General features: G+C 35.1%; 1 protein-coding gene across 1 annotated transcript; it reads right to left on the minus strand.

Annotated features, from left to right (window-relative positions):
* Positions 1-1,361: 1,361 nt before the first annotated feature.
* LOC117344013 lies at positions 1,362-11,589 on the minus strand. Its single transcript, XM_033906608.1, has 4 exons — positions 11,457-11,589; positions 2,901-3,385; positions 2,271-2,449; positions 1,362-1,696 (listed from the first exon to the last, which is right to left on the minus strand). The coding sequence occupies exons 1-4, from the start codon at positions 11,506-11,508 to the stop codon at positions 1,585-1,587; spliced, it is 828 nt and encodes a 275-aa protein (XP_033762499.1). The 5' UTR covers positions 11,509-11,589; the 3' UTR covers positions 1,362-1,584.
* Positions 11,590-12,469: the final 880 nt, after the last annotated feature.

Genomic DNA, 12,469 nt, shown 5'->3' on the forward strand with positions numbered 1-12,469 from the left:
TGTCCCCCTGGGGAGTATTCTGGGTCCGATTTTATTTATCATTTTCGTGAACGACATACCGGAAGTGGTGAACACCGTAATCAAAATGTTCGCTGACGACACAAAACTTTTGAAAGGAGTAGGCAACAACGCGGATAAAGAGGAGCTCCAGAAAGATGTTGTGAGCATTTGCAAATGGACCGAGACCTGGCACATGCAACTAAACGCCAAAAAATGTAAACACCTGTGTATTAGCAATTCCAAGGAAAACACTAATAAATATAACATTGAAAAAGAAGGTCAAAAGAGCGAAATAACCAATACTAAATCCGAAAAAGATCTCTGCGTAACTTTTGATAGCAAAATGAAATTTAGTGAGCATGCCTCCATTTGTTTTTCTAAAGCTAACAGATTAACCGGTCTGGTCTTCAAAACTTTCACCTATATCGACAGAAAAATGTTCCTAAACTTGTACAAGTCATTAATTCGGCCTCATCTGGAATATGCATATTGCGTTTGGAACCCTATGCTGCTCAAGGATAAAATTGTGATAGAGAATGTCCAGAGGAGAGCCACCAAGAGAGTTATTGGATTAACCAACTTATCCTACGAACAACGACTCAGATCCTTAGGATTATCAAGCCTTGAATATCGAAGAAAACGTACTGATATCGTTCAAGTGTTCAAGATTATCAACAACATCGATAGGGTAGACAAAGATAAATTGTTTAAAATGTATCCCATTACCTTCACAAGAGGTCATTCTAAGAAGATCTTGAAGCCAGTTTCCAGACTAGAAGTAACCAAACATCGGTTTAACAGCAGAGTTGTAGATATTTGGAACAGTTTACCAGAAAATGTGGTGTCTGCAAATTCTGTGAACTCTTTTAAATCGCGTCTTAACCAGCACTGGCACAATGAACCCTCCAAATTCGCTCCTACGTGTTACAGTGTTACCTAATCGATTAATTGATCGCTACCAGGATACGCATCCAGAAGCCAGAAGGGCTTATATTGGTGTTTTAATTACATAATTACATAATATAATATATTGGTGATGTTTACTCGTGTTCTCTCGTTACCTTAAATAAAATGTCCTGCTGACCAATCATATTTTAGATGTTCCAAGTTGCAAACCTATGATTTTCTTCACCGAATTAAACGCAGGCTTCATTAACCACTAGTTGTTAGAAAAGTAGAGATACAAGTCAGTCACGGTGTATCTGTTGTGGGTGATTATGTATTTTTCTGCCAGCGAGAAGCTAAAGCATTGGTATGTTTCGTCACTTTGCTATACCGTTAAACCCATTTGTGGAATTCTGTCCATTAACCCAATTCTTGTAGTTACAATGCTGTTACTTATATATAAAGATTGCACTTTATAAAATTCACAACAAATTTTAATTCAATTTATATCACATTTGAAAACGAATCCGTCTAAAACAAGCATATTGATTATGCAGGCAATACAATCGAGCACACACGCAGATATCTCTCGCATACATTACCATTATCACTCGCTCACACGATTATTTCACGTCGTAGAATATTTTAACAATTTTAAACATTATGTTTATTTGTCCCGAGAAGGTCGAGGGAGTGTTATCACATAGCACTAGCTGTAGCGTTCCTGATCCTCGGCATTGCACGCATGGGCGTCGGGAATCCTGGACGGCCCCTCATAGTCCTACGCATCGTTGGCCGTCTTCGCGTAGACCTAAAGAGAAAATGTATTCAGTTTAAAGAATGGACATTGATCTCGAGAGCTATAAATAGATGCTTTATACAATTCATCATCTCAAGAGACGATAGACACCTTAAAACTACTTGGATAAAACAAAATATTGTATTTCTCATGCCGCATTCGTTAGAAAAAAGTGTCCCCACCAGAACTCATATCAACTGTCCAGCAACAGTATGTTTATGCAAAAGAATAACTCAAACCCTTTCATTAGTCCTAAGGCAAGATTCATTGATATGAAACAGGTCTTTAATGTTGTCTAAAATATTGTTATAAACTATTTTCATAGTTTTGAAGCAATATTGATATCTAAATTCTGTTGCTGCAAGAAAAAGTCTCCTAAAAGATATGATAAAATAATAAGATTGTTAAACTTGTATTGATAAACAATTTTTGCAAACGAGAGCATCACATCAAATTCAATTACAATGACTAGCCTTTGACATCTTATTCAGAGGAATATCATATAATGTTCTTGATCGCCCCAATACTTGATTACATCAAAATATTGTCAATCTGAAGTCAGAGCAGCAGACAAGCATACACTTACCCCATGGAATTGAAATTCGGATTCATTGCTCCCATCATAATTTGAAACGGACATTTTGGACATTCCGGGCAGACAAAAAATGTTTCTGGCTTGTATGTAGTTATAGGGCTTTCACATTGAACACGGAACGGACATCTCTGTGGGGGGCAGATCTGCTTGGCGACTACAGGGCTAACACCCTGAAACATTGTATACAAGATACACTGGTGAAAAATGCATTACCTAATTATGATGTAAATAATAGCAAGATGCCAATGGATATATAATCTGAACCATACAGCTGTTTTGTCATTTACGGAATATTCCGGAGGCCATGGGAAAGTTTGGCAAACCGTAAGGAAAGTCAGGAAAATGATATTTTGCCTGAAGTGTATGAATTAGAAGGAAAGGTACTTTAACCCATTCATTTCTAATATAGACTGTGCTACTTTCAAGTAGAACACAAGATAGTGCCACTTTTCAGAATCCCAAATCATGTAAATCATCTCTATTTCAGGTGAATAACGAAATCAAGTTTAAAATGTGTCTTAATTGCAGATAGAATATTTCTTTGACATATTAACTCTTTATTTATCGGAAGTAAGGTACACCTATATCTATATATGCCAGATATATTCACTGGATACTTACCACACCATCTCTTGTCAAGTCCATCAACTTACTGGGAGAAAGACTGGGGTTAAGAGCCCTTGTGCTGCCTCTCCCTAAAGCTCCCATAACTCCTAACCTTTGTAAAGTATCAGAGCTCGGGGCATTTCCCGAACTTGTCATCATCATCATGGACATGATATCGTTTATACTTGGACCCCGGTTGACGGGTATCGGAGGAGGCATTGCCATTCTGGTTCCAGTGGAATTGTTACTTGAAGGTGATGCCTGAGGTTGCATGTCAAACATATTCCGAGCGCCGGACTGTCCATTTCCATTCATCATCATGTTCATCATAGCCATATCGTTTAAGGTAGAAGGTTCTCCGCTGGCTGCTGGATTCATCATGGCAGACATGAGGAGTGGGTTCATAGCCCCCGATCCCTGTCCACCTCCGTTCATCATTGCCATGGCCATGGAAGGGTTCGTCATCATCTGTTCAAGCATTGGCGGTAGCTGGCCATATACTGTAAACATAGGGTGTTTCAAATAAATATTATATAAATGTGTATATAGAGACAATAAAGACCTAGATAGCATCACAATGCATCAATGGATTTGTTTTTTAAACAGACTACGATGGCCCTACCTTGAAGAACAGTACTTGCATAAGTTTCCCCAATATTCCTTGAACTACAAGGGAACTCCTTAACATAAACTTAAAATTTCCACGGGAAAGCATTTCTTCAGAATTGGAACAAGGTTTCTGAGCTGAGGTTTCATCCTTAAACGCAATTAAAAAGCTCTCCTATGGGGGGAAATCAGTCAAGGGTGTTACTTTAGTTAAGAAACGTTGATTTAACTGGACCTGGAATATATTAAGCTAATTGAAGTTATTCTACGTTTGATTAATAGTAGCATTTGCTCTTTTAATTGTTTTTTTTTTGTTTCTTATAACGCATTGTAAAATTGTGAACATTCTAATTGATCTTCCTTGGCCGCTGGAACACATTTTCTTTATAACACCATGCATATAATTACAATTCAAGTGACCACCAGCCGCGACAACAAACAATTAGCTAGTGTAAGAAAACAGTATTCCTGAACGGAAGTTTAACAAGATTGTTTTATATTGACATGTATATCAATACCAAAAAGAAAGATAAGTAAGTACATTAGTTTTATTCGGATAAATATTGAAGTACAACCAGTCAAATTTATACTGACAGTGGACCAAAACCCAGTCAGCTTATAACCTGATACGATTCAGGTTGATATGTACATTCCTATTTTATTTGTAGCTGTCCCCAACCGTTACTATACTGATTCAAATTCATGTGTTTTCTTTTTGCTTCATACATATTATATGCACCGGAAGCAATTGTTTATTTCCTAAAATTGGTTACAAAATAAATTATCTAAATTGTCCTTTCCAGACTATATAAGATGAGAAGTATTTGTTCACTTAAGAACAATTATCCGTTAAGTTTATTTCATGCGACCTATAATTGGACTTAAATAATTATATAGCAGTTATAAACACAACCTTAGTACTATGATCCAAGAATGGTGCGATATATGGATGGAAACAGGAAGGTATATTAATATACCTATTGACCTATATATATGTATATATATACATATCTGTATACTTCGGCATAGAGATGCCTACGACGGATAATAAAATAAAAAATATATTCTAGAAAATCATTTTCGGTAATATACTTTTCCCACCTACATGCAATCCCATCGCTATCGTATTTTAGTATATGAAATATTGCGACAAGTTCTGTTCCACCATTACCTGGAGTTAATGTCCGCGGCCTAGAGGCCTTTCAGCGGACGACAGATAAGTATTTTTTGATTGTATGTTACTTGCGTATGTATATTACAGATGTACAAGTCAAGAGTGTCTCCATTGGCACATATAGTTATGGACAAACTACAGCCTTGAGGGAGACATGTTATTATTGATAGGCCCCTTGTAGTTTATGTATCATAATGGCAGCTATCTCGTCTACCCAGCAATAGTTATTGTGTAAACCAATATTATTATGGTCTCCAATAGAAATGTGGTCAAAAGGTCGTGCTGTTTGTTCAGGACATGGCAGATGATTGACAATTGCCTCTGGCAACATATTTCATTTACAATGACCTTCCATGTATGGACTATTGCAAGTTCAGAGATCATTGTACATTAGAAACAAAAAGTTTGCAGCTAGTATCTATTATTACGATACTGTTTTTATAACGTCACCTTATTTATTACGTCACTTTATAAGTTTAAGGCTTTACCAAATGAAAAACGCCCATCCTATGGAAAGGAAGGAATACAGCGAAAACTGGATTCTTTTCGGATGGTATATAAATCTAGGCAGCTTAAATAAGCAACTCAGAACATCCGTTTAGAGAATGCATGTTCAGTGTAAAAATTCGGGTCTTTCATTTCCCACCGAAAAGGACCATGGAATGTAAGGTCAACACAATAGAACATTCCTTCTCGGCTTCACCATACAGATCTAGCAAACATAATGTCTTGCACTATTGGAAATTCATACGGCATACTCCAATACAGGAAAGAGAAATATCATTCTTGCAGAGCGATCAAGACATGAATCCAACCCGGGTCTCTAGCCAGTTAGTTTAAACTTTAATTTATTGTTGTAAATTGCAATAGTACGTATACAAAAAATGAAAGGATTCAGAAAGTACATAGATCTCATGTAAATATTCTCCTCATCCAGCGAGGTAATCTTTGACTCCTTACAAGAATCCTATTTATTACTGAGTTATGGGGGTGTATAGATAATATTTTCGTATAAAGTAATTAGTGTCCTCTTTCATACAGAAATCTGAGATTTTTTTCATATTTAAGATTTTTCCTCCAACAAAATCTGAAGATTCTGATATCGACATCAGAAATCAACACCACCGAGATCTAGCTCTCCATGCATTTTGAACGTGATGCACAGTTAAGTTTCCAGATGCATTTATCCGAATAAAATCCATAACAAAGTATCTTTCTTGATTCTGAGATATGTATTCCATACTAATATATGACACGATAGGCATTGGGATCTGGTGATGTACATATTCATCTAAATAAACTATTGGATCCGGAAATAGACACCATTGGGACTGTCAAGGAGTTCCTTTCTACTGTTTGAGTGTTTTATCGTAAAAATATATTTTCACTGTACTGTATCAGGTGAAATGTTTGTGTGTACTTTATTTCATGGTTTGGAGCTTTTAAATGATTTCGTGGATACAAATAAAACAACAATAATATACCAATAACACATACATATCTATATTTGTTATTCCATAACAACCACGAAAACAGCGTAGTTCATACACAAAGAGCGCTTCATTTTATACAGTATTCCGCTCAAATATGTTAATACAAGTCTTTAATACTGATTTATGTCTGAACCTGTCTGAACTAGTGGGCGATGTTTACACAAATGTGTCAATAGTTCACATGACAAACACGGGGACATAGAATCACGAGGTGTCACCTGAGCGTTTCATACTGAAACAAACACTTACTGCAAACGTGATTATTTTCGCGGCGGTTTATTTCGCGATTTCAATATGTAAACTATACGCGTGGGGGTAATTTTCGTGATCGATCCACTTTCGCTTGTAGTTCAAGATTACGCAAATTGATATCAACATAATACGCGTGGGGAAATTTTCGCAAAAGGAGTCCGTGGAATTTCACCCTCGCGTAAATTTCAACGTTTACAGTATGATATATCATTTAACATTCACCAGAGTTCAAATAACAACAGAACAATGAGTTACATTGTCTCCGCTGCACCATAATGCAGATAGGTTAAACGTGCATTATATCTGCGAAGAGAACATATTGTAAACAACTAATATAAGTTGATTGCTTAAGTAGTCAATTATAATGTAATAGACCAATCAAAACTGGAAACTCACACCTGCCTAATTCCTGGCTTATTCTTTTGTATTACATTTCAGAGATACATATGCAGGATTTCTACTGTTGTAATGAATGCTTAAAACAATAATGGTCAGTTCAAGTCCTTCCAATAAATGATGGATCATTCGTTTGTCTTGTTTCAAACATTTTGTGTCAGTTTTGAGCACTACAGACCTCCCGCCGTCATTCATACTAAGAATCCACAGTATTACAGCTTTACCTTTATCATAGAACTTCACAATTACAGATATTATTATTCTCTACAATGTAAAAATCAAACAGAACAAAAAATGTAAATCATAACATAAATGATAGTTGATATATCCATTCATGTTTTTCGTTTCATGTAAATGTTGGTCAACGCCTTTGGAAATTTAACATTAGCGCCGGCCCCCACTTCAATTTCGTGCATTTTTTCACCTTATGTAGATACATAAAAATTAACCATAATTGCGTAAATATTTAATCATTATATCCGCCGATAGTCGTAGTGGACCTCCTTGCATTACACCAAGTTGAGTGAGGGGGATACCCTAACAAAATGTTAATAATTTTCACAGGCTAATGTAGATTTAAAATCAATTACAACAGTTCACAGTGTATACCAAAATGTCATATTGACATGCAGGAGGTAAGCATAGTGATAAATTTAATTAGAAAATATGCAAATTTTCACGAAATAAAAAGATATATCCAACATTGTCAACTTGAATAAGTTTAGTTGTAATCACAGCCTATGTTTTTTACCTGTTTAAAAACTTTCCATATAGATGTACAGTATTTACTTTCTACAGAATCAATTTGAGGACATTCTTAAACCGGTAAATTACTTTTTTGCAGGTCGAATATGTCCAATGCACAATATCCGATAAACAAGAAAATTTGATTTAAGATTGATTTTATTTAAAAACCAATATGTTTTGTATTTTTGTTGATTACAAAACAAATCCATTAACTTATTTATGATTATTAGTTATATGCAGCAGTAATAACTCAATAACAAATATGCATTCTGCAGAATAATCTTTTCTCTTAAGAACTACTTCAGGTTGAGATAGTGTCCATATAGACGTACATGTATACATAGACAGTACAGTTTCTATTACAATAAAACTAATAAACATGTGATTAGCATTATATCCTTTCCCATTTAGCAGACAAAACATGAAGATATATTACATAAGTAGATATGTATAACTGACTCGAAACATTTAAGTATAGAAAGAAATGACAGCATTGTCTGACACCCAATGAAAGTCTTAAATGAACGGCTTAAGGTGTGCGCTAAGGTGTTGTCATTAGTCCTTCACTTTTAAACGTTTAACATGGGGGAAAGTTGTGCATTGGACATGTTAGACATGCTAAAAAGTAATTAACCAGTTTTGAATTTGTCTCATATTAGTTCTGTATAAAGTATATATATATCGAAAGTATAAAATATAGTCTGTGCTTACAACTATACTTATTCAAGTTGCCAAGGTTGTATACATTTTCAATTTTGTGAAAATATTAAATGTATTTTTCTAATTTAATGTATCATTCCACTTCCTTCATGTATGCCAATATGACATATTTGGTATCAAAAATTACCATAAATTCATATACTGTAAACTGTTATAATTGATTTTGAAATATGCTTTAGCCTGTAAACTTATTAATTATTTTTAGGGTACCCCTTCACTCAACTCGGTGTTATGCAAGGAGGTCCACTGCGACTTTTAGAAGAAATAATGACTTCATTTACTCAATTATGGTTTGTTTTCATGTATTGTGTTAAAAAATACTATTACATGAAATTGATGTGGGGGCCAAATGTTGACCCTACGTTTCATGCAAGTCTCTCGTGCTATCAGTGCCTCTCATTTTTACCCTTCAATATGGATGGTCAGTACCTAACCCTAAACTTATCCATTAAAAAAATAATTCAAAGCAAATGAAGCATGTAACAGCATTGTTAAAACTTCAAGCATCCTACCATATGCCAAATTGTCCTTGATGAAACTAGGAATTGACCGTTATATCTAGATTGCTGTTTTTGCGGTCAGACAGTTGACACGTTTAGCGCAGGATCAACTGATGATATATCTGGGAGTTCATTTGGTTTGTGGTCACGTGTATATGTCCACGTTACCAGAACACGTGTTTTTGCACGTTTTGTACACAGGTGGCATATCCAATGACGTCAAGCTTTATTGTCTTGTAGAGAAGCAGGGGTTGAACTTGTGTCACCTGTCATATTGCTTTGCTTTATAGCGATTCCCCAGGCAGTTAGTGGCGACAATTGATCTGGAACTGACCTACTCAGGGCCAAATTACAGGAGCAATTACCCCCATAAATACAGTTTTGTACATAAACACACTAACTGTGGTCATTGTTATTTTCACCAAGGATGTTTTCTACCGTAGTATACATTAGACGCTATTCTTATTCTTATGTATAAGTTTGGCCAAAACATAGTTGCTGTAAATCCAATTTAAAACCACAAATCCCTCTGACTCAACACTCTATTGTAGAACTGACTACCGAAAATACTGCTTTTCCTAGAAACAATCCAGATGCGAACAAGCTCATACCAGATCTAGACACAGCCGACTCTCTTGAAGGCTTTAAAGCCAACCTCCTCGATGTCAATTATCTTTCCTCCCTTGCATCTAGCATACACAAGCATATTTAAAGGTCACTTTCGTGTTATACACAAATACCACACCATTCAAGGTCACTATTGTGTTATACCCAACTTTTTAAGGTTACTATCGTGTAAAAACACAAATACCACACCATTCAAGGACACCATTGTGTTTTACCCAAATACCACATCATTCAAGGTTAATACCGTTTTATACATAAATACCAAACCGTTCAATGTCACTACCGTGTTATACACAAATACCACACTATTCAAGGCCATTATCGTTTTATACACAAATACCACACCATTCAAGGTCTATACCGTTTTATACACAAAAACGAAACCATTCAAGGTCATGGTCACTACCGTGTTATACACAAAAAACACATTATTCAAGGTCATTATCGTGTTATATACAGATATCACAACCTTCAAGGTCATTATCGTGTTATATACATATACCACACCGTTCAAGGTCATTATCATGTTATACACAGATTCCACACCGTTCAAGGTTAATATCATGTTTAAAAAAAATGTCATACCATTCAAGGTCACTATCGTGTTTACACAAATACCACATCACACTATGGTATGCACTAATATATAGGAATATTACAAACACTGCTCATAAAGGAATATCACGAACATCGCCTTTGGAGAAAATACAACGCTGGTCATACAGGGATATTACGAACATCGCCTATAGCGAAATAACAACACTGATACGGAAATAACATTAGCATTGACTATATAGTAAAAAACAAAACTCGCCATACAGAAATATCACCCCTACAGAAAATGTTTGCCCTCAATTAATATCATATCAACCGTGTTTCGTTCAATATCACTACACCACGTGACATATTTATCATATGATATTTGTAGCATCGTACCTCGAACGAAAGTTTAATCGTTTGTAGATATGTTAAATCATCTGCAGTCCGTTTAATTACCATATTCATTCTAATGTAAATGGGACGGTACCATTTTGTCAACAGAAAACTAATTTCCAAAACAATATCACAGTAATGATACTGACAGGGAATCATTTCTTAATGTATTAATCTTAATGCTTCAATTGTTTCCTCTGTGCCATTTGAAAGTTAATGGTTTTCCGGTGAATAAAATATTTGAATTCTTTACAAACACATTCCAAAGTTTTCCGATTGACGGTACAAATTAGAGTCAAAAATTCTAAGCATTGATGGATTTGGACGAAATGTTGCAATAACAATAAAGGGGAAACATGGCGGTACTATGTTCATCGCTTCAAAGGTGAAGCGTCATGTACCGGTATGAATAAAATTAGGTATCTAAATATGCTGAAATTGGAGAAAATTATTTTAATTATTCACAGTTTAACTTGAAGGATAATTAAAGATTATCTCGCTACGTCAGATTACAAAATTGCAAAACGATATCGTATGAGGCCATGTTTAAAGCGTTTAAGCGACAATGACGTCAACAAAATTGGAGTGATTTGAGAAAACGAAACCGTATGAAACCAACACAACATAACAACAATAGAAAATTATTATAAAATAAAAACTAACAAAAGTGGTCAAGCGTTTCTTTTTCGGGAAGACAGCATAACGTTTAAACCATATAGAGGATTGTTAGTCTTCCTGTAAGGGAAGCTTAATAATGACGCAAAATCAACCCACTTACGACATTCCCTATGGTACAAAAGGGTGAAGCAATCTCGTCCAATTTCTTCAAAACATATGATTTTTCTTAATGGCAGTAGTTGATTATACAAACTAATACTATTAAATGCGGATTTTTTTTTATAGATTTGTATTGCCAATGTTACTATTCATACTTAAAAAACTTGAATTTATTAATTGAAGATATTAACGGTTTATATCTTATGTAACCATATTTGGTAGGTTCATTTTAGAGTTCCGTGTACTCATTATGTTCATTTTCGTTCTGTACAAAATTGATTCTTCGCTGTTTAAAATAAATTGTTATCACAGCATTCATACTTATATCAATCTTTAAAAATCTTACCTGTCAAGATACATCCTAGAACTATAGCAAGGCTTGTCGATAATCTCCCCATTCTTTAACGTGTTTGGATTTCCGTTCCAAAGGGAGCATATAAAGCCATTGACAGCCTTTTGTATGTATACCAAAATACATTTATTAAATATTCATAAGAGTCTGTGTCAAAGGGCAAGTGTATTGGCTATTGACGATGATTCAACTATACAAGACGTCATTAAAGGTGTATATATGACGGCGTATATTTCTGGTATATCCAGAACATGGGAGATATCAATTACATATCGTTTTATGTGGTTGGAATTATTCTGACAGGTTGACTGTCTCTGCTGGTACAAACACATATAACCTGTTGTCAACACGATATTCCGTGGAAATCTCAGAACATGCCATATAATAAAATAATATGTATAATTATATATATACATATCTCCGTTCTTCACCTTAGTAAATTCTGACCATGAATAAATCAGTGTTAACACAGTAAAACAGAGAACTCAGCGGATTGATAAGCGCCGGAATCGGTAACATAAATTCATGACGTCGTCACTTTGTGACGTTACGAAAGGTCAATTAGACGGCGCCATTTTGAAAGGACTTATCAACGCAATTTTCTCCTTTTATCCGATGTTATCCGTACAAAAAGCTAACATCAAGTGATATTAGAGAAGTGCATGGGTGCATATTTAACTTCTCCGCGAGGTAAGCAAACAACAAACAGCTGAAGCGTACAGCTCCTAGAACATCCGACCACGTCACTACTAAATCTGTGTCAATACACGCTGTACCGGACAACCATATTTAATCCGAGACGGAAATTGTGGATAGTGAATATATCAATTAATTAAAAACGTAAAAGATATTAATAAAAAATGATGAGATGTTTCTTTTAATTTTATTAACAATAATTTGTGTCTTTACGTAGATTCACTGGAACTATATCATCTTAGCAAACACAGCTGCCGTAGTTACCAACGTCGCAACACATCCCGATTTTTACTTTCTTCGTACGGTATATC

The sequence above is a fragment of the Pecten maximus genome, chromosome 15 (assembly GCF_902652985.1).
Source record: "Pecten maximus chromosome 15, xPecMax1.1, whole genome shotgun sequence".
Taxonomy (NCBI): Eukaryota; Metazoa; Mollusca; class Bivalvia; order Pectinida; family Pectinidae; genus Pecten; species Pecten maximus.

What these genes read in the sequence shown, in the direction of transcription:
- LOC117344013 (XM_033906608.1), bottom strand. Translation starts at nt 11,508, where the DNA reads ATGGGGAGATTATCGACAAGCCTTGCTATAGTTCTAGGATGTATCTTG. An exon ending in TCTAGGATGTATCTTGACAG is followed by an intron (nt 3,386 to 11,456) that starts GTAAGATTTTTA and finishes CTATGTTTACAG; the next exon opens with TATATGGCCAGCTACCGCCA. An exon ending in ACTTGACAAGAGATGGTGTG is followed by an intron (nt 2,450 to 2,900) that starts GTAAGTATCCAG and finishes ACAATGTTTCAG; the next exon opens with GGTGTTAGCCCTGTAGTCGC.